General features: G+C 48.1%; 1 protein-coding gene across 1 annotated transcript in view; it reads left to right on the forward strand.

The window, feature by feature from the left end:
* LOC108548027 (CREB-regulated transcription coactivator 1) overlaps nt 1–19372 on the forward strand; it is a 44419-nt gene extending 25047 nt beyond the window's left edge. Inside the window, exons 3-14 of the mRNA XM_017900793.1 lie at nt 3173–3428; nt 5798–5903; nt 6526–6649; nt 9218–9265; nt 11014–11169; nt 11504–11611; nt 13014–13167; nt 13962–14002; nt 15956–16018; nt 17254–17328; nt 17623–17794; nt 18630–19372. Of these exons, the coding sequence (XP_017756282.1) occupies nt 3173–3428; nt 5798–5903; nt 6526–6649; nt 9218–9265; nt 11014–11169; nt 11504–11611; nt 13014–13167; nt 13962–14002; nt 15956–16018; nt 17254–17328; nt 17623–17794; nt 18630–18829 (1503 nt within the window). The 3' untranslated portion in view covers nt 18830–19372. The remainder of the gene's footprint in view (nt 1–3172; nt 3429–5797; nt 5904–6525; nt 6650–9217; nt 9266–11013; nt 11170–11503; nt 11612–13013; nt 13168–13961; nt 14003–15955; nt 16019–17253; nt 17329–17622; nt 17795–18629) is intronic.
* Nucleotides 19373–23183: the final 3811 nt, after the last annotated feature.

A 23183-nucleotide genomic window follows, 5' to 3' on the forward strand; every position in this document is an offset into this window, starting at 1 on the left:
GTCAGGAATGCGAAATCCTAATGCCAATCCTCTCGAGATCGCAGGAACGATCCGAGGCAGGTGCGTCGGTGTAGGTTCAACGTCTCGCGTCGCGATAAGCCGATCGTGATCGTAAATACCTAGCGTGGTTATCGCTCTTTACCATGTCCGGGGATCCCTTTGATAAATTCGCAACTCGTCGAGCGATATCGCATCGCGTACGAGAGTCAACACGGTTTCTTGATTTAGGTCTAACGTGGGACGTCGCGATTCCTCCTTCCGGTCCCCGTCGATCCATGCCAGATCGAGAGTTTCGAGACGCGCGACAGGGCGATGAAATTCGTCGACCGAATCGTAATTCGTCGGTAATATAAATACGCGCGGACAGAGGTGGAGCGTAGGTCGACGTGACGGTCGGATGAATGGGCTCTCGCGGGCGTACCTGTTTCGAGCACGTGTCGTCGCGGAGAGAGAATCGGTGGCTGTCCTGGCCGCTGTGTTTACGGCGTTCGCGCCGGTCGCGAGCGGAGACACTCGGGGCGGCGCGTACGCGTTACGCGTTACACGCTCGGTACCGCGTACACCGACTAAAAATATATCGTTATGCCATACAATTCTTGCGACGCTAAAATTGGAGAGCCAGACCCGATCCGCGGCGGAGCTCCGCCGCTCTACAACGTTTTTCGAATTCCATCGGTCCTCCGCTTGTTACGTCGCCGATACGCCTCGAGGGGTAACGCATCCTCCGCGTGCGACCACGCGTCGTCCTGTCCCTCTTCCCCTTTCCGTCCATACCGCCACCCATTTGCACCGACTCGGACGCCGGAATCGACGAAAACCGAGACGACACCAGACGCTGCCTACCGTTTGCGAATAGACTCGCGTCTCCGCCGTGCGGAGAATGCGGTTTTCCTTGAACCTTGCGCCGCGATAGTCGCGCTCGTCTGCTCGTGCACAGCGCGTTATTATTATTAATTCGCCACGCACGCGTTACGAGAATATACACGCGTGGCGTTAAATCGGTAGCCCGTTCTCGCTCGATATCCGGCCATTTCCATCGACGCTGGATCACCCGGTGGGTGGGGACGACCTCGTTCTCCGACCGCTCGTGTCCCGGTGAACGCGTGCGAATACACGCGACGCGTGACTTACGCCGGCCGATGACTCGCGCTTATTCCATCGTGCAAAGTTCTAAATAACGACGCGGACTTTCCGAAATACCCGGCGCGCGATCTAAATTCTAAATCAGGGTCAGTCGGCTCCCCGGCCGCGGGGCAAAAGTTGAAAGCACGGCTCTGCGCGGCTCCTCGCGGCTGCTCGCGGCTTCGCGCGGTCTCGCGCTGGTCGCGGCAGCGGAGCGGGCAACGGCTATTAGAAGCGACGCTCGCGGCGATTCCTCGTACACGTTCACGGCCGCTTCGTTTTTATCTCGCTGCACTATAAACCTCGCGTCGCCACCCTCCGCCTCCGCCACCCCTTCGTCGCCGTCCGTCGACTCGCGTCGCAGACGCCTTGACATCGACGACGCGCCACGTTACACCGTTCCCGGTCCGTACCCGAGCGAAATATCGAAGGATACTTTAATTATAGTATCGTCATCGATTGTCCACGCCTACCCCGTTCCGCTTCGTATTTCGAATGCGCTCGTGCAACCATCCGCCCCTCTCTCCACCCTGCCTCTTACCTGCAACACCGAAAATTAACACCGCCTGTTTACGCGGATCTCGACGCGTTCGCATCGTCGAGCGATGATAACCAGAACGATCGTTACCGCGAGCCTCGCGTTAACGTGCGCGACATTTTCCTCCTTTTTTCCCCTGCTTTTTCCCTCCCTTTTTTCCATCTCAGCCTCGGCAGCCAGGTCGCTGCCAGGTAACGGAGTCTCCACGGAGTCCGCGCGTGTATTATTCCCCGCTGTCCCGCCTGGCGAAAGAAAGGAATCTCGCGCGAGCTGTTTCTCTGGTTCCCGCGAGGGCCCTCCGCGTCCCCGGGATGCAAATTTCCCCGTTAATTCTGTTATCGAGAGGTCGACGTTCTCTCGGCTGAAACGCCGCGTTCGCTAGATCGTAGATTCGCCATCGAGCGGATATTTTCCGAGCAGAGGCGCATCTCCGCGAATTTATCTGACGGATTCCCGTTCAGCGGGAACCTGATCGAACGCCGACGCTCTGTCTCATTGGTCCGCTCGTAAAACGGATAAACCGTTTCGCGAGGAGAGATTCGTGGGTGGAGAAAATTACAGAAAGGTTGAAACGTGTTACTTCGCTTCGATCCGGGAAAAATCTGCCGCGGGTGGTCCCTCTCTCGAGGATGCTGTAGAAAGAATCGAGATTCGTTCGATGTTGGGTTTCAATCGCGTCGGAGGTTCTCGATTTGACGGACAATTCGTGAACATCTTCGGGTGGCACGCCAACCGGACCATGTTCTACGAAATTTTCGAATTAGGTATAGTAGGTTAAATTACGATGAATGGGTACTGCGTTGCGGGACGAAATGATTACACGCGCTCTGTAATTTTTAGCGTTTCTTGGAACCAGTGCAATTATGTAAATGTCGCACACGTAGCCATGTAATGTATCCCGGTCTTTAATCCTTTACAGACGTTATAACTTGTAATAAACTTCTAGAGGTAATAAATTCGAGGTAAATGTTTTAAGTGGAAATACCAACGACGATGACGAAAATGATGATATTCGTGGTATTCGATTTGACGAATAAAAATGCACCGGTACGAAAACATCGAATCAACGAGATCTCATTTTTTGCAGATGAAGAGGCTTCTTATATACTGCTACCACGTTAGGTTTAAGAAATAAGTAAAGAAGTACCATCTCGATCTTTGCTGTATTTACTTCGAAATATTCTAAAAATAATACAAAAATTTTAAATTCCATCTATTATCCTAGAAGTACGCTATCATTTTGCCTAATACTCCGCAAACTGATACCAAACTCGATCAAGCACTGCTCGGTGCCTCTCCAAAACGAGTGAAACGAAAGAGAAAACCTGAGGAAAATCGAGACTCGCTGAATTACACCGTTCTATTGGACATCCCATTCATACCTCACCTTCTCGACGCGTATAAATCTTCCCCTTTCTCAACAACCAAGTGCAAGTGTCGCATGCATGAGAACCGCTTCGGCATCCTAGCGAGTGCTGGTATTCGGAATAAACGTGAGTTTGGCGTTTGTAGACGGCGCTCAACAACCTGGAGGAGATGCAGCACAATTCCATGGTGTACCGCAACAACGAGAGGGGCAGGAGCATGGGGGTTGGCCCGATGCGGTCTCGTCCGATGGAGAAGAGGCACGACACCTCGCCGTACAGCGGCGTGCCGTACCTCTCGCCACCGCCAACCGACACATGGAGAAGAACGAACTCGGATTCGGCGCTGCACCAGAGTGCCAACGAAGCCTGCCAGTCAGCCACCACCATCCCTCATCGACGAGGTATAGTCCGACCTTCTTTCTTCGACTTCCGTTTCCAGCCTATTATCCTACGAACCGTGCGTAGATCGCGGCTTTCCACGGAGATGCAGTTCTTCCGCGTCCCTAACCTCTCGTCGTTAAATCCACGTTGCGAGGTGAATCGTTGCTAGCTTCCACTCGTTTCCGGGGATCGAGCTTTCCCCGAGTTTAGGTATGAAAGAGTACCGTTGGTTCGTACCCTAACCGACGACGAAGATCTCGCGTGCATAAACTGGTAGCCATCGTGCTCGCGGATCTCGAACGTCTCTGTCGTTTAGGTATGAAAGAGTACCGTTGGTTCGTACCCTAACCGACGACGAAGATCTCGCGTGCATAATGCATAGTCCGAATAGGTTGCGATGAACGTATCACGGGTCAGTTCTTCAAGGCTGACGCGTGGTACCTAATTTCCTATCACGTGCTGGGTATTTCAAACGATATAGATATAATGTTCCACGTTTAGAGTAAACACCGAGATATCTCCAAGCATTTATTTTTAGCCCTGGCATGTCGAAGAATTAAACTTATTCACAACCGGTTTTCCGAATATTTTTGCACTAGGTAAGCAATTAAAGCCGACAGAGCGGTAGTCATCATGCCCACGGTAATCGTTTATTAAACAACAGCTAGAGATCTCCAAGCATCTATCTTTGAATCAGGACTGTCGAATAACGAATTTACTTACGACCGGTTTTTCACGTATTTTTGCGAGATTGGCAATTATCCTCGTTTAGAAATTTCACAGCCGAAGATAATTGGAACGACGTCGACATCCGGGGTCAAAGGTGTGCAAGTACTACGCGGCCGGAGCTTCGCGAAGTCAGTCGCGTCTATGGAAATAAGGACGCAAGCGATGGTCGCTAATTAGAACTAAGTGGATTTGTCCACGGAGTCACGGTGTCGGCGCGATTCCTCCGGTTCTCCGCGGCCTGCGGATCTATCGCCTCGCAGACACGCGTTTTCAAAGCCGCTCCTCTCCTCGGCTCGGATCTGCTTCGTGGAAACGCTTTTCCAGCGTCACGGTGCGTTTTAACGATGCCGACCACGCTGGAAAACGCGCGAGCAGGCGCCGGTATTCGCGGAAAAAATGCGCCAATCAGCCTGCCGCTTGTTAACCCGCGGCAAACCGAATTGCAGTGTCGCGAAGCGTCTTTACATCGGAAAACGCGCGTCACATGGACGCGACGAATAGTCAATCCGAGGGATATCCGATCCGATATTCGCTGCAATTCCATCGATTCTCTGAACCCTCCACGGCGACTTTCCTTCTTCGAATCGCAGCTGGTTCATCCTCCGGTTCTCTAGAATCCTTCCAATTCTCCTCTTCCTCTTTCGCGACTGCACGTACGAGCTCGTCCTTTTTCTCGGGATTACCCGGGTCGTTCTTTTCCACCCTCGACACCCTCGACACCGTGGCAACGGCGGTGTAAATAAAATCGGACGGTTGGCGCGAAGCGTGGCTAATCCAGGACGTAATTTTAGAGCCATTAAGTTGCTGGGATAGGTCTGCAGAAAAATGTAACCCTTCGCGTGTAATTAACGCTTTCAGCGGGTAAATGATTCCTGCGCGCATTATTTCGGGGATTATCGCCAACCCCTGCGACTGTGCAGCTCGTCTGAGAAATTCCCTCGTTATCGCATTACCTCGTTACCTCGTTCTACGTGCATACCACCTCGAGTGTGCTGCCTCGCGAATTTTCCACCGAGATCATCGAGCTCGTTTCCCAGCCTGATCGAGGATCCATCGACGTCTCTTTATTCCCGTTGCTCGTTCCGAGGATCGCGTCCATGGTGGAATAAATCTATCCCGCGTTCCATTCGGAGAGATCAGCGCTCGGCTCCGACGCGCACTGGTCGGTGAAGTATCGGTGGTGCAAGGAAAGTGGGACATTTTCATAGGGAACGAGGAGTTATTAAGAGTTTCCTGCGAAAGCTTTCGAATTTACGGAGCGCGAGGCGGGTCATTGGCCGGGGACAGGTTTTCCGATTCCGCTCGCTCCGGTATACGCGGCTTCGATGATTCCCTCTTAATCTGCCAGCGACCCACGACACGAGGGGGTCGGAACTGAAACGTTATACCCGTAGTAATGTTAGCAACTAGCATTACACGGCGTTACGTTGCGAAATCGGACGCCAGCCTTGGCTCTGCGTATCGCGTGCATCATCCTCGGGCTATGGCACGTTTTCGGGTCGTAGCTGCTCCACCCTTGACGAAGCTGCGACCAACTCGAAACGAACACTTTTGGGCAATTTTTGGGGACTTTTTCCAATTGTTAAAAGATCGACGGAGATCGACAGAGACGGACTAAAACTCGTTGTCATTTTACATGTTGCGTATTCGCTGTGCTCAGATCAACACACCGTGAGCGGGTCCGGGAGCGACAACAGAGACTTGCCTTACCCATTCATCGAACGACCAAGATCGTCCTGCGAAATACCTAGAGTGCCTGGAAGCAAGTAAGGCTCTTTCTCTCTCACTCTCTTTTCGCCGACCACTCGTGCCAATTTCGCATCGATTGCGATTAGCAATCCTAAGAAAAGACGGCTGAAATTTCGCGATCTCGCGGAATATCTCTTCTTGATAGTACACGCTCTATTGTTGCGCGCTCGGTGTATGCATTATTTATGCGTCGTGGCTATTATACTGCGTTTCATTGTATCCGCGGCGCATTATATCGCACATACTAATGCGCTCGTGCACGGAGTTTATATAATTTTGAATAGGCACCGTCCGGCGTGTCCTCGGGGCAGTCTTCAATTTTAACGCATTCGCCATACTTATCGAAGCTTCTTTATTATTATTTTTTCATTTCTTTTTCTTTTTCTTTTTTTTTTCTTTCTTTTTCCTTTTTCTTCTCATTTATGTTATATTCGCAGTGAACATCGTTCTCGGAACGATGACAAGCGAGTTCGGGACTTTGCGCTTTCGCTTTACGCTCGGGAAACATTGACATTGGTCGTGGTGGTCGCAGGAATGGCTGGCGCCTCGAGAATCTGACAGTTTCCAAAGGTTCTCGAGCGTTTCCCAAGCCCTCGTAAACGCATCGATTTCTGATTGGACCGCGTATTTGTCTTGCAGCATAGATCCGAGCTCTCAGCCACCGGGACAGCAAATTCCCATAGGCAACACGCGATCGTTGCCCGACCTGGCCCACTTCCAGTCGGATCAAGAGGATCACTCGAGCAGTACGCCGTTCAGCAACGTAAGTCCGTCCAATTACGTCCCTTCCGCGCCTATCCGTCTCTTTTCATCTCTCACGAGGCTGCACATTTTCGTACCACTTCTTTTACCATTACCACAGTCGCATTTTCTCTTGCTCTCTTTCTCTATCTCGCTCGTCTCCGAAGAAAACTCCTGTGTCTCTCTCTCTCTCTCTCTCTCTCTCTCTCTCTCTCTCTCTCTCTCTCTCTCTCTCTGTCTCTATCCGTCAACTCGATCTCTCAAACTTGGACCCTTGGACCGAACGAAACAGGACTTTTCTTCGAACGACGACCAAGATCGAAGAAGAATTTAGAAGTTAAAGAGACAGGTGGTGTCATGTCGTGTCGACTTTATGATAAAATGCGCTCGTAGTCGCGTCACGGACCACGTTCCTCCGTTCTGTTCACAGTTCTCATCCCGTTCCACATTGAGTCCCTTTCTCTCACCTTTATCCCTCCACCCGGATCGTGTCCGTGTCATATCAGGTAGCGTCACTTGTGGCACAAAAGCCTTAGGTAGTCTCTGCCTCGAAGGAGGAATCTGTTTTGAAATGGTGTACCGCTGGTGTATTCCAGAGTCGTCAAACGAGCAGTCCCACAAACCTGTCGCCGACCAGCTTGCCCCAAGCTGGGAGGCTATCCTTTTCGCAGGATCAGACCAGCGCCCAAGTAAATATCCTTGCGACCCCGTACAGTACACGGTATCGGGCTCTTAGAGAATGTTGCTGCACCTGCCAAGCAGTCGATAGCATTGTGTCTTTCCGTGCCATTCACTTTCATCGATCCGGCCACTGTTCGCCACTTCCAAGAACCGGGAAATTTGTTTTCCGCCGATTACACCGGAAGTTACGAGATTTTCCAATAACAATCGATGTTTCTGTCACGAGGAATGGAGAGACACGGTGCGTTCGGCTACGTGTCGGATTAGAAATCAGTATTACGGGATCGAGGCATCTTTCCACGATCGTTGGACCATGGTCTATGCCAATGACCAGAAAAATCTTTCACCCTTCGAGGACTTACTCGCTTTTCTCTTTAATTCCATTTTATTATTTTACTAAAATCGGTTCCAAGCTTTCTTTCATACCATTGGAATGTTGCGACTCGTTTGACACGAGTTCCCTTAAAATTTAAGTAAACTATTGCACGCGTTAGAAATATTGGTAATAAAAGTTAGAAGAAACGAAAAAATATTGGGGAATTTTATATAACTCTAAGGATTAATTCCTTTTTTTTAAATAAACCCCTTTTCTTATAACATCGTGCGAGACTCGTGGTAAAGAAATGGGTACCATCGGTAAGAACCGTGGTTCGTGGACAGGGCCCAGAAAGATGCCTGGTCCCTGTAAAGCTAGTTAGCTCGTAAGAACCAGAAACGGCTGATACATGCGTAGTGTTGCATGGAGGAAGATGTTCTGTGCTTTTCTGTGCTTCGATAACCACCACAGTGTCCCGAGAACACGGAGCTTCCGGTCCCACGGAATCGTGATCGCGCAACGTTGATCGCGATTTACGGACGATAAACTCGGGGTATCGAAGATCGGCACAGCGATTTCGTCTTTCTACGCGTAGCTTATCGCCGCGGACTGTTACGAAACGCTCGGATCGGTAAAGTGTTTTACTTTGAACGTAATCACCGTGGCATGCCGCTCGGCTCGCGAACAATTTCGATAGAGTGCCGTTATTATTCTCCGATGGAGCAATCTCGGCCACGGTTTGTTAATCGTTATCTAGATTAATCGTTGCCTGGCTGAATATCGATTCCACTCTGCATCGCGGAATTTCGTTACGAGCAAGTTCTCTCGCGAGGCACTCAATTCGACACGAAACGTCGAAAATTCTTCTTTCTCCCTTAACACCGGGACTACCAGCTTCTAACGTGTACTTCAACACTATTGACAGCTATCGAAACGATACTGTATACGATAAACGGTCATTAACTTGGTCAAAAAGTAATTAAATAATTAAAGTTTCAATCCTTTGCACTCGAAGAGTTTTTCGCTGTAAGGATATAACAATTCGTAGCTTTTCTTATACTTCTCTACGCTCGATGATATTTTTCCCATTTATGCCAAGATAAAAAAGTAAAAAAGAAAATCACGTGTATTCGTTTCAATATTTCATGCATAATTACTCCTGATCTAATTGGTGCCCCATATTGGAGGTATTAAAAGAAACAAGGGCAAGAGTGCGAAGGGTTAATACTTCGAAACGAGAAACACGTGACCTTGACTAACGTTCAGTAGGTTAGGAATACTGTTGATATTGTTTATTATAAAAATATTTTTTGACGCTATTTATTGGCCGCCAAAGTATCGCAGCGAAAAAAGGAAGAAAAGTTTGAGGTTATGTTCGGTAGTCCCGGTGTTAACAGATGTTGGCTGTCCCAAGGACGATGCATGCTCTTTCCATGTGAAAGGACTCGATTAACGTTAACGAAAGATCGACTTCGTCTCGATCGTTCGAGCAAACTAGTGTCAGCCTCCAGTACGCTTAGCGGCCATCTTTAATTTCGTTTTATTTTTATTTTGCCTTTGTTGTAGTGTTTGTTTGTGTTTGTTATTTTGCAGAACCATTTATCAGTGCCTGTTAACCCTAGGTTCCTTCACACGTGTAAGGTTAGTGGTCACTTTTGTTCTTGCGCTTACAGCGACGCCGCGTTTCATTTCGACTGTCTTTTCTTTCTCTTCGGGCTCCTCTTTTTTCCCCAATTTTCTTTCTTTTTTTTTCTTTTTTTAATATCGTTTCGCTTGTTAACAAATACCGAGCTTGCGAGACAGAGCAGTAGTTGATGAGCACGCGTCGCCGGAAGAAAAAGTCACGGATTACCGCGTCTCGGGCACGAATTCGACCCATAATGCCGCGGTGTCAACGTCGAGAGAGTAGCAGAAGTCCTGCACTAAAAGTAGAGCTCGCGTTGACACGCGATCGGGGCAACTACCCCGTTCAGTTCTCGAGGCAGAAACGCGCGGGCAGAATTTCAAACGCGAAATACGCGAAGAACGTCCCGTCGAGATCGTCGCAGGCGGAAACGTCGATCGAAAGTTTCAGCCGCGTAAATGGAAAATGTTTGTCCTCCGCTTCCGAACTCGTTTTCTTCCTCTCAAGGTTATTTCACCGTTGCTCGCAACTTCCGTATCGTCGGATACGACCCGACAATTTTTTCGGCTAAATGAATCCGATCTCTTCGCCAATCTCATTCGCATTCGCGCGGGAAAAACGAAGCTTTATCGATCGGGTAGACGTCGATCGTTCAAGATGGCGGAGCTCGGTCCACGCGAACCGACAACGACACTAAATTCGATAAACATTCGCTTGATTCGCGATTGACCCTTGGAAGGCGAATACTTTTGGGCCCGTTTTGACTCGTAAACTCTAGCAATCTAGTTTTGAGATGCAGGATGAAGAAATTGTTCTGTTAAAATCTTATTAACACATTGCGTACTGCACTCTACTCGCGCAACGAGCTTCCAGGACCCACACCTTTTGGGCATCTAGAAATACTTCGCATTTGATATTATATTCGCATAAGATATTCTTAAATATTACTATATATTTTTTATACATCTTTTTTAACATTTTAACTATTATTTATTTTACAAACTTGAATAATTCTTTAGAGTATGATATCTAGCGAAGTATTCTCCTTTGTGCAATGGTGTTTGGCACAATTTGCAACTATATCTGGTTTCGAGACTTCGTTACCCTGGTAACGTAACAAGAAAATCTATTTTTGATTCCTTAAATCATCGATCGAGTCGAAGAAACCTGAAAACGAGATATCTCGTCGCCACAAAGTTCGGCTTGCTAAAGACGATATATCTCGTCACCCATACGCAATGTGCTAAGAAAGATTACTGAAAATATCTTCTGTACGCTTGATACGTAAAATGGGCGCGTCTTTTGTATAATTCCTACGAGTAAAAAGATGCGTAAGATATTTCGCGAGGATTCTAGTATTACTTCCTTCAAGAAGTTCAAGCATTTCGCTACAAACCGTAACAAAGTTGGATACTCGAGCGATAAGGAACATCCTCATCGTCGCGGTCACGAGTCCAAGCGGCCTTGTATTGGTCTTACAAGCGTCGAGATGAAAATTAAACCGACGGAGGAAACGAAAAATGCCTGCAAAGGACGATCTCGACCCCCATTTTCGCGTAAATATCGCGGAGATGGCCATCGAGTGCAGACGCGAGTGGCGGTCGCGGTGAACCGCGATCCCGTGACTTTGGATGTTCGAAATCGGCATAGCAATCGATTGTGCGAGCTCGCGTAGGCTGCCGCTGCTAACCATTCAGAGGCTGGCTAGTCGAAGGAAAAAAGCGAGGGCCGACCGATCGTTAATAGCGATGCCTATGAAACACAGGGTGTGGCGCTAGAAAACAGCACAAGTACTTCGCAACAGGATCTTCAGAGCTACTCGCAACAACCGGTGCCTCAGCCACCGACGGCGACGTCCCACAGTCCAGCTGGCCACTACATTTATCAGCAACCGCACAGTCCTGTGCCACCGCAAAGTCCAGTTAGTATATCACGTTATTTCGTTTGCTCCTTTCCTCTAACTAGATTCCTCTGCGATTTATGTCGTACGCCAACTCTCCGTTCCCAAGCTGCCGCGAGTAGCTCGTGGAACGATTTCAAAGGCACGGCTTGGCACGAAATCTTTCGCGTCGAGATGATCGGCTACAGCGTTTTTAGCTTGGTCCCTTTGGATCAAACGATTCGCACCGCCGCGGGGTTAATTGGTCCCTCAGTCGCGTGCTTGCTAGTAGAGGGTTCCTCGACGCTGAAAAGAATCGTTGCTGAAGCTGTCCCGCTTCCCTTAACACGATGATCCTTCATGTGTCTCTTCGTAGAAGTCGTCGCAGACGCAGCAACCGCAGCTCAACTCCTTAGGCTCGTACAGATCCTCGCAGCAGGTGAACAGGCCGTCACCTCAGTCGTCGCCAGGGCTAACGATTCAAGTAAGTTTCTCCGCCTAACTTTCTTAACCTTCCACGTTTTTCCCCTTACTTCCGTTTGATCGATCAGCCACTCAGACCGATCCACTGGGAGTTTCTCTGAAATCTAAAACTTTCGCTTCGTGGCAGAAAGATGATAAACACCTGCGAATTGATTTGTACCGCAGACCTGTCTCCTCTTCTCTACCAAGTGGAGTGCAAAGGATTAACCCTTCAGTAGCCATTTGATAAAATTTCGAAGCTCGATATTCATTGATATGTCAAATTTCAGATAATGTAACTATGTGCGAGGTATCGAAATCAAATAATTCTACGTGTTAATTATCATACGACTTCTTATTCATTGCTCAGAAAAATATCGTCAGCTTTGTGACAGAAAATCTTCGAACTCCTATTCTTCTCTAGCCAAAACATCGTCGAGTGCAAAGGGTTAACTCTTTGCCTTGTCACATTTTATCATTGTATTAAAAAATTCGCGAAAAATACAGGAACGTCCGTATGTCACTCCGGTGCTCGAGGGGTATGAAGAAAAATTTATTTCCCATACCTTTCGCGTATCGCCTTGCGTATACGCGTTCGGGACATTCGGCCTGTATATTGCATGTGACGCATAGTTGGTTCGTGCGATACAGCGAGCTCGTAAATCATCGTATCTAACGGCGCTCTCGATTGATACCGAAATCGCATTCCCGATATTGCCAACAGCTAAAATCGCCTGCTATTCGTAAATGAGTCGCAATACTTATCAAATCGATTTCTCAAAATTCGAGAGGTCAGTCACTTTGGCTCGTGAACGATTCAGACCCCTGTCAAATTAATCAACTCTCGCTTGGATCATTAACACGTTAAGTGCCACGCTAGACTTTCCGTTCGGGCCCGATCAGTCCTCGAGGAACCTTTAAGTTCCTATTACACGACCACGAAAACAGGATAAACAAAGGTGTGGTTTGGATTTCCATTCGTTACAAAGGTGCTAACTTTTGGTGTTTTAAATTCTAAATTCGTATTCTAAATTCGTCGCCATCTTTGGACCTAACGTTTGGGAATTCCTGTTATAAGAATTGGTACAGTATCTCCGAGTTTGATGAACCTTGGGCCCACTTGTTGGCCGGGTCTGGGCCTGAACGGAATAGCAAGCAAAACGGGCTGGGCACTTAACGCGTTAACTAACTATCGCAAGATCATATTCCATATATCGGGTGTCTAAAAGAATTTAACTAACTTCCCGGTAAACTATCGCCAAGAGACCGACTCTGAATGTACACGGTACCGATGTACGATATCAAATTGACCGATTGTACGACCGCTGTCATCACTCGAACCATACGAGGCGAACGCGAGAATCGAACGACGAAGAAATGATTGAAAATTAACCCAAACCCTTGGAATCTGTCATCGATCGCAGGGCAGCCCGTTGAGTTACAGCAATAATCCATCGGCGCCTCCTAGTCCCACAGGCCATCCAGGTCCGCCGAACCTGGCGTCTGAGAACATCGACCAGAACAGCTACTTCCTGAACCAGGCGCAGGCAGCGGCGCTTCAGCAGACACTTCACGATGGTTAGTGAAACGCGTCCGTTCCTTGTCACCGCGGTCGCGTTCTCAGTCACCGTGTCTCGTGCTCTCGTTCCTTGGCAACGATCCAACACGATGCGTTCGGTTTCAGTCCACGCGAGACGATTTCGCGTTCTCTGAATGGCAAAGTATCCTCGGACGCGGTTCCACCGATGCGTCCCGATGCGTCGTCCGGTTCACCGGACTCGCGGCGTCGCACGAGGCATCCTCGAGGCTCACCCTCGTGCCCGGACAGCGACGCGATCCGCTCGTAAACAACGGCTTCGCTCGCCTTCTTTCATTGCTCGTTGCGCGCAAGCTAAATCGATAGCGTCCAACCACCGTGCTTGAGAAATTTCAACACCGTACGCGGCTGCAGCACGCGTGCTTCGCGTGACACCGTGCTTCCGCTTTCTTTTCCGCTCGAGGCTCGCTACGAGCTTTTCAGGAAGAACGAGGCGCAATTTTCGCGAAATCGTGACGTACATCGCGCGTACCTTACGTTTATCCGGGGTATTTTCCGTTGACCGAGAAATTTCCACCACTCCTTCGGACTCTACGCGTTACTTCCGGTCTCCTTTCTCACAGGAATTTAACCCAGGAGTCGCAGAAGACACGCTTTTCGCCGTTTTACGAAATCGTGATACACTCGTGTGCAATTTATCGGGAGAATTACTCGAGCAATTTCGAGGATTCCTTTGGGCCTTGGTTACTTCCGCTTTTCTTTTCCGCCAGATACTCGTCTTGCGGTTCAGAATATACGGAATACATCGCGATTTGTGTATATAATTTATCCACAGAACTGTTCGAGAAATTTCGCCGATTCTTTTGGTTTCCCAAAGTTCGTATCATACATACGTTTCGTGGTTTTACGGAATCGTGATGTACAATTATACTCAGAAGGAGGGTGCAAGTCCTTCGGGTCATTGATTTAGTTGACACTTTGCGGGTTTGTAGATTTAGTTTAGCAACTATTCGGTAGTTTTTGAGATATTTATGATTCAAGCTTTATTATAATAACTAGAGATTTCTTCCGAATAGTTATCGATAGTTATCAAGTGGCATTGTGGCCTGATAGCAACATCGTGGCAACAAATTGCCACCAACGTGGGAATTTTCGGACGTCGCCATTATTCCACAACGACATTTGATAAATATTCGAAATAAATCTGTAATTAACCCCTTCCCGTACTATTTAGCTCGACGAAATCCGGATCCAAATAGTGGACGTGAGCTCGAAAATATTCGCAATACGAGTCGAAATGTATATCGATACGTATGACATAGTCAGTTTTACGCGGTACTGTTATTGTGGAAGTAAACTCTAATCCTTTTTCCTTTTATAAATATTATAAATATATTATATTTCGTAATAGATGACAGTTTCGAAACTGTATTCAGAAAAATGTTCTGTTCACGAGTCTGGCTCGTGATATTCGTGTTTGGACCAAAGTCTTCATCACGAGTCAGACTCGTCATTGTACGGGAAGTTTTATTAAGGCAATAATAAAACTCTGATCATAAATATCTCGGAAACCATCGAATAGTTGCCATTATAACGACGTATTTTCTCGAACTGGATGACTAAATCTACAAACCTGCAAAGTGTCAACTAGATGTATGACCGAAAGGATTCGCACTCTCCTTATCGATTTATCCAAAAAAGTATTCGAGAAATGCCAGCTCGTTCGAGACATCGCAAGCCTGGATTGGATCCCGGGATCTCGTAGATCGCGCAGACTCGCTGAGAACCGCGTTTTAATCGGATGGTACTTGTCTGTTTGTGCATACGGAAGGGAGTGGTAAGTACGCGAGCAGTTATCGTTTCGTTTGCGTAAGATTCACGGATGCCGTTGAGTGTGTACAATTTTTTCCACGTTCCTTTACGCAGAAGCATTCCACGCTTACAAATCCGCAGTGCGTGATACGCAACATCCATTCGACCTCGGCGACGCTTTTCTCTCTTTGTTTTCCGAAACGCGTGTCGGACTGCGACGATTTTTAGGTTCTACCACGCGACGAACGCGTATCGAGATATCCTTGAGACGCTTGATCGCTGCTATGATTTACTACGCTCGCGGTTCTCATTCGTTTCTTTGGATCCGTTTTTTCCCGTTCGTCTCCCCGGAAGATCACGATTTCCCGCGACCGCGGCTCGTGGATTTGGCTCGCGAGCATGCGCCATGTTCCCGCGGCGGTGACTAACCTTCGCGGGCTAAGCGATATGAATTATTCCACGCGCACGAGTTAGCGCGAATTACTCCGTCACTCTCGCTTTTGGTATGCCTTCCGTTTTCGTCCGACGGGCATCCCGTCGATCGAAAAGGCGGCTAATTATACGAGTTAATAATCCATGAGCCGCCGCCGGTGTAGCCGCGCGCATTGTTAGCCGTCAACCGGTGCGACGTATCGGTGACCGATCGACCGTGTCTTCGTTTCGAGAACCACTCGCGGTTGCCAAAGTCAGCTGGAACAACCTTGTCGTCTCGAACTTGCTTTTCCGCGCGATTTCTGCATGAGTCTCTGACTTTCCTTTAACTCTCTCGTTTCTCGTTGCCATTCGTAGCGAAGAAATTTTTCAGCCGATTCCGCGGTGCATCCTCTCAGACGCGCGCTTCTATTGGACCGCCGGCACCGGCCATATAGCGAGACACGATATCGCCTTCTTCTAGAGACCTTTCTCGTGTCGCTCTCGAAAAAAAAGAAAAAGCAAACTATTTTTTAAAACTCTCTCGTTGTGCGATACGATTGAAATGTTAAGCCTTGATGTTTATCTGTTGCCCGCATCCGTCAGGATTGGCCGAAATTCGCGCAGCAGCTCATGGAACTTGGTTGCACCTGGAGCACGCAGATAGAGGTGAAATAACGCCCTTGGCAAACTATATGAACTTCATCCTTCTCTCACACCCCTCGACACGTCGAGCATCCACCCTCTACTCGCGAACTCTCGCGTTCTACGCGCCGTCGTCTACTATGCTATACTCCCCTCGTTATTTTCCCTTTTTCTTTTTCGTTCTCGTAACCAGCCAACGACCGATCGATGTTTGCGGTCGCGTTACAGCAGCTAACGGCGGCTATCACGGTGTTCAGCGGCACTTCCACCGCGACATCCGCCGTTCGCCAGGCCGAAATTCGATCGTCGTCGCGATAATTGGGCATATCCCGGGGGCGCAGGAACGCGGCGGACGTCGCTACGATTTAATAAGAAAGCGCTCGTTCCACCGTTTACGTCCCGCTATCTCCGCCTCGTCCCATCGGCCGGCCGTAAAGCGCCGCGATAGCGCGGGACCCCGTGCTAAAATTTGCAAAACGACGCCGCTTTACGACGGATACCGAGGCTGTAAAAGATGGACGATAAGACGTGAAAATTCACGTGTGGCTCACGAGGTCCACTCGCTCGGCCCCGATACCACGGCGGCGCGAGTCGCCGCGTTATCGATACCGCGATCGCGTATTACGATGCGCGTGTTCCCGCGAAAATCGTTTTGGCACAGCGTGATGCCCGATTTCCCCCAAGCGAAAATCGAACGGGGAACGATAGAAGGGAGGAGAACCGAGATAAATACAGAGATTTCTCTGTCCCCTCTGCCAGAGATACCCGTGGAATTTTCGTCGAGAGCGATTAAAGGCTAATAATGTCGTTACCACGAACTCAGCCGGAGGTTTAGGAAAACGTTAATGACTAATCCCAACGGAGAATCCACGAATAAAACCGCTCACGGTTCGATTCCATCCGCCTTTTGTTTCTCCCCTTCTTCCGCTTCTTCTCACCCCTCGCGCTCTTCCCTCACCCTGTTTTCCATCTTCGCGGCTCTTTGTTCCCCGTTTCATCCCCGTTTCATCCCCGTTTCATCCCCCCGCATGGCATCCTCTCGGAGCTCGATCGTTCACGGGAAGAAACGCGATGCGATGAACGCGCGACTATCGAGCCGATCGAGCGTCCCACGGATCAAGCTCTTCCGCTTTCGCTCTCCTCTTCTTCCTCTCGACCGAGATATCCCTCTTTTGGCTCGCTGCAACAGCTCGCGTCTACGAATACCGATCCACGAACCATCGCACTCATCCGGTTTTATTTTCTCTTTTTCGCTTCAGATGGACACGCCTGTGCCACCCAACATGATTGGAACGTATATCGGTTCGCCGAATCATACCACGAATTACACGCAGGTGAGCTGGCACGATTCTTCCTCCTCGCGACGTAGAACGCGAAGGAAACTCCTCGAGACTCGTAATTCCCTCGGATATTCATTTTCTTTTTCTTCGTCGACCTTTATTTACGCTTCTTCGCGTAATTGTTACCTAATTGATTTACTGGAGTACGAGTCTCGAAGGTAAACCGACAGCCGCTAGAAAATTGATCCAAGTACGATCGACGGGCCCTCTGTGCCGGCTGGATTTAATGGTAAAGTAGTGAGACTCGTGACGCGCATGTGGTACAATTCTGTTGGAATTCCTTTACAGAACGACACGATAAACATCGGTGGTGAATTGGGCAGCGGAGATGCCGATTATTTCAACACGAGTCCGCAGATGCCGTATCAGTCTACGACCACGACCACCACCAGCAACAACTCAAACACCACCCAGCAACTCACGCCACAGACGCCCAACACCCCTACGATCATCCTCACTGGTGTGTTCCCATGAAATTAGCGCTTGTGTACAGAAAATTCTTGTCTCTCTGCGGAACGAGGGATGAAACGCGGTCACTTATCTACTATAGAAACGAATAGCGTGTTGTTAACCCTTTTGCTCTGAGGAAGAAACCTATTCTCTCAAATGTATCATAAACCCATTGATCACGATGATTACATTTTGTCAGGAGTACCTCGGACAAAGGGATTAACCCTTTGCGCTCGAGAGGCAACTCTCAGTCGCCATTTAATCAGATTCCAAAGATCGTTGTTAATTAATATCTCGAATTTTAAATTACCCAACGACGCGTGGAATATCGAGGTAAAATAATTCTACGTCTCACAATTAATTTGCACTTCTTATTTACCGTTTCGAAGATATCGTCGACTTTGTGGCAGAAATTACTATATTTCTGTTACGAATAGATCGCCGAGTGCAAAGGGTTAAGTCTTTAAGTACCAGAGATCATTGGAAAAGTCGTATCGTTTATTTCACAGTAACGCAATCGCGTTTTGTTCCTCTCGAGTATCAATAAGAGTCGGAACACGTCGCGGTAGAATGGTACTTATCGATACTGACTCCGAACACGCGATCGTTCATCTTTAATCTCGAGTATCGGAAACAAAGGGAAGACACTGCGATGGGACTAGCGATCGATCTTGCTTCATTTATCCGCGCTTTGTTTATCTCGCGTGTCATCTGCATCGGTAGGAAGAAAATGGCACTTTGGAGCGCAGAATCGTGATATTACCGCGTGGCTCTCGGCCGGTTATTACGTGGCTCTCGGCCGGCAAACTTGACTCGAGAGATTGTATAATAATTTTCCTTCGCAGACTTCTCCGGGGCAGACGACCTGACGAACCCAGAATTCGTGAAAGACCTCGGGACAGCGATGATAGGCGACTTCGACCCAGATCTTCTTCCATCGGACGACAACCCCATCGACATGGATGGTCTACAAATGCTCACCGACCCGACGATGGTTATATCCGATCCTAGCGCCGAAGCCCATTTTAGGCGGGATCGACTTTAAGGCGAGACATTTTACTCATTTTCGATTATGCGCTGACTATATTACGTAGGAAATACGAATTCTTATCTGTCCTGGTGTCGCGATTTATTCTTGGGACACTTTGACAAATGGGACGAGTCTTGTTCGCGGCCGTCGATGCGCTTCCAACGGGAAGTCGTTTTTCTGCCAACATGCGACAGTCGCTACACCATCGTTGTCGTTGTCGTCGTGGAAAAATGAGAAAAGGGAAGACCGTGGGTCGACCGAGACGATCGGTGAACACGATCTATGGTCTCGTATACGGCTCGTTACGAGAAACCGTGTAACTAGGGGGTCAAGCAGCGAAATGCTACGCCCGATCGCTAGCCTCGAAGACGAATAATCGACCAGACAAAACGTATTCGCGTTGGAAACCTCGTCCATCGACCAGGCGACACTGGTGTCCCGTTCGTGATAAAACCGTTAATTGAAGATTAAGTAATACAAATCTTTATTAACCCTTTTTTTATTTTATACTACTTTGTACATTGTATCATGTATGATCTCTAAGAAGCACAAAACAAAATGTCTACTGATTTATACATGCTTTTGTCATATACGATCCTAGTAAGGTAAATGAAAGATACTACTGTTTAGGTGAAATTAACGTTTAGCGAAAATGAAAAATGGAAAAAAAGAGAAAAATTGAAGAAAAAAGAACAAAAAAACAAAAATATACAGAATACGTGGGTTGGTTATGCTCCTCATCGTCGTATCGGGGAGTACTTAACGGGGAAGAAGCTATCAAGCATGTGAAACGCATAAAGACATAGACACGAGAGAGGAGGGAGGCACCTTTCGAACGATCGAGCATTTCAGAACTTTACTCTTCACCCTTTCCTTCGTTGCGCACTTTCGCCCTGTCTGCGAGCACGATCGCCTACATTTCGAATTTCCTTCCTCGACCGGTTACCGATCGCGGTAGCCGCGCGTCGAATCGTCCCAGCAAACGATTCGTTAGTCTATTTCCCGCGTTCGAATCACGAACGCAGCGTGTTCGATTCGATTTCTGTATCATTTCCGTCGTTCGCAGTATCGCTTCACGCGGTAGATGTAAAACGAAAAAGAGAAAACCAACGTAAACAAATAATCGTTAAGAAAACGGGATAGAGAGGAAAGCAGAAGAAACGAAAGAAGAGGAAGAAGAAAAGCAGAATAACAAACGAGATACAGGAAGATGGAAGAAATAAAACCGCGAAGAGTGCAACTTTCGCGGTCGTCAATTGTTTTTTGAAAGTAATACACTGTACTTTGTATACACGTTACCATAATTCATTGGACGCGCGCGGTCGCGCCTGTCGCGTTAGACTTATTCGACTAAAGTGTAATATATAATTGAGAAACAAAAAGAGAAGATGGGAATGACGCTTATATCTGTATACAGTGTACGTGCGTAGTGGTAATCGACCTTCTTCGAGCGCCATCCGGGCACTCGCTGCTCGATCACAGCCGCGAGCGAGAGGAACGATCCAGCGAGGAAATCGGTACGCGTGTCCGTGCGGAAAAATAGGCTACATGCGATAGTATTAACAGGAATGATTCGCGAATTATTCTCGGCGAGATCTTTTGTACTCTAGAATCATCTTCGATCTCCTACCTAGCTAAACGTTGTCAAACATTGTTAAACACGTTCGCTGCGTTGAGCGAGAAAGGCGTAAGAGGATGGAAAGGACTTCACAGCGATAGTTTTAAAGTCGATCGAGTACAAAACTGTATGACGAAGATATCGATACGTGCGTGGGCAAGTATCGTGATTCGATTATTCGAGCGGAGCAGCGAGATCGACGCGATCGAGACGTTCGCTCGAATAGACGAAGCGCGATCGCAAGCCCCGATGGTTGTCGAAACTTTTTAATAGTCGCCATTTCCATTCTCGTACCCCGTTCTCGCTACCGGTCTCTGCTACACACCGAGGGTACTGCCTGTTATCGCGAGCATGAGCGCAACACCCGACTGTTTCCAAGTTAATTAAAAGCATCGATCAAACTCGATAGTCTTCTCGTGACGACTAGAGATCGTCGTCGAGTGATAGATCATCGTCGCTCGCTATTACCGTTTACTCTTCGCCGTTTAATCCTTCGCTCTCGCTAAATAGCACGTTAAGACTCTCAGCACCGTTCGCGTGACTCGCGTGCGAGCGCAACTTCTGTACAACACCGAGGAACAGCGTGTTATAGACTACTCGATGGACTAACTTCCGCCTCGTGCGAATTTTTTACATCGAAATTAGCGTTTCGAACGACGAGAAATCCCGCGCTTCTTGGAACTCGAACGAAGTTCGATTAGGCGGCGATTAAATGCGATTATGAGAGCGTCGAGACTGACGAGAAAGAGAAAATTAAGCAAAGAGATCCGCGACTGACGTTTCGAAAGGAGTTCAGGAGTCGTAAGGGTAACATTGCACGTTGAAACCCGTTGGAATTACTGATTAAAGATAAAAATGGAAGAACTCGATGACCTCTTTCCGATTTGTCCGCTTCTCCCGCGAGAAAGTCTCGTAGCCGCGAGACGGTGCCAAAGCGCGTAGACATTCGTCGATTCGTAGATTGTAAGATCGTTCTTTCGATTCTTGCGAACGTACGACGTAAACGAGCCATGTAACGATCAGCGACGATCGTCTGTACGAACCAGCTTAGATTCGAGCCGAACACGTCAATTTCCGTGCCGTACCGATCCGACGATCTTTTGAACCGATCGGGCGCGCACCTTCGCGACTTTCGTTCCGTTTGTTCCGAGTCGCCGTACTTAACCGCGAGCGATCATGATTCGCGCGAGTGCCGCAACGGTGGCATATCGGTGAACCGAGTCTCGATACGCCTGTAACGAGTTACAAACGAGCTAATCGTGACGAATGGAACCGATGTCGATACCGAATAGCAAAATATATACAGAACGATGTACGAATGTGTGCAGAAAGCGAATACGAGAAACACGAATTAGCGTTGAGTCCTCGAGGACACCATGTATCAAAAGACGAGCGTATTTCGTAGACGAGAACCTCCTCGACATCGGGAAAATTCGCGGATGATCGGTGACTCAGCTCGCGCTGAATCTTGTTTCGTTGAGAATTTCCATAGTCTACGATTCCAGTTGCCTAGATACAGCGATTGCATCGAAATTTCCGGTGTCGAGGGGTTAGGTTGCTGGTCTGCTATAGAATCGAAACCGCCATCGAGAGTCAACACTCGACGACGTCTGTAGCCACTTCCGTTCGTGGCCACGATATTTGGCAGAGTCCTGCGTGAAATTCCAGGCATCCTCTCCTTCTCTGTCTCTCCTTCGTCCATGTTTCTGCACCTTTTTCTCTCTATATATCCACATTTTGCGCACGTAAAATAAACCACGGTCCTTGCTCTCTTTCTCTCTCTCTCTCTCTCTCTCTCTCTCTCTCTCTCTTTCTCTCTCTTTCTCTAACTGACTTTCTCCCCCTCCCCCCTCTCTCTCTCTCTCTCATACACATACGTATACACGCACGCTCTTTCGCGAAGAGAAATAGAATGGTAATTAGGATGATTAACGCGGCGATTTATCGTTGTACCCGGATAAAGAATCGGTTTTGGTCTCTGCGTGGCAAGTGCGTTACGAAGCCAGTGCCAGGAAATATCGCGACCCCGTGCGTTTCGCAAGTTACCAGGACGACGAGAAGAAATTGGAAAAACTGGGCAAACACGTGGGGAGGGGGGGCTGGGGGTAGAAAGAATCGAACGCGCGCGCGCGAGGATTTTAGAAAAGAGAAAACGAAAGGAAGGAAACATTGTAATATTTGTATATAGCCATGTTATTGTGGTAAAGAAGAATTACCTATATTATTATAAATATTACGCATATACATACATATATACGTGTACATATATGTTGGCGCGTATACGCGCATGCGTACGCGTACGCGCGCGCGTGTACGCGCGAGCATATTCTAAGTCTGTAATGCCGTTACGTTGTTGTACCATATTATTGTGAACACCATTTCTCAGACATCGATTTTTTTAAATAAAAAGAAAGTCTCTATCGACATGCACTAAGTACCAAGCAGAGTATCCGTCGAAAAAGTTATCCACCGCACCGAAACGATCCGGTTTCTCATCTTAACGATTTAGCCGCGCGGCTTTTTCGCCTCGTCTCGTCCTGACCTGCGTCGCCTTCGTACGCTCACATTATAGCGCTTTCACGCTCGGATTCACACCGTTGCGCTCGTTTCGTCCTTACTCGATTTCCGTTCCGCGAATCAGCGCGAGTCCAACGTACATCGACTTTCCACCGCGCGTGGAAACGAACGAAAAACAAACAAATAAATAATAATATTAATAATAATTATAATAATACTAATAATAATAATAAT

Source organism: Eufriesea mexicana, unplaced genomic scaffold, assembly GCF_001483705.2.
Source record: "Eufriesea mexicana isolate 0111107269 unplaced genomic scaffold, ASM148370v2 scaffold1358, whole genome shotgun sequence".
In the NCBI taxonomy this organism is placed as follows: Eukaryota; Metazoa; Arthropoda; class Insecta; order Hymenoptera; family Apidae; genus Eufriesea; species Eufriesea mexicana.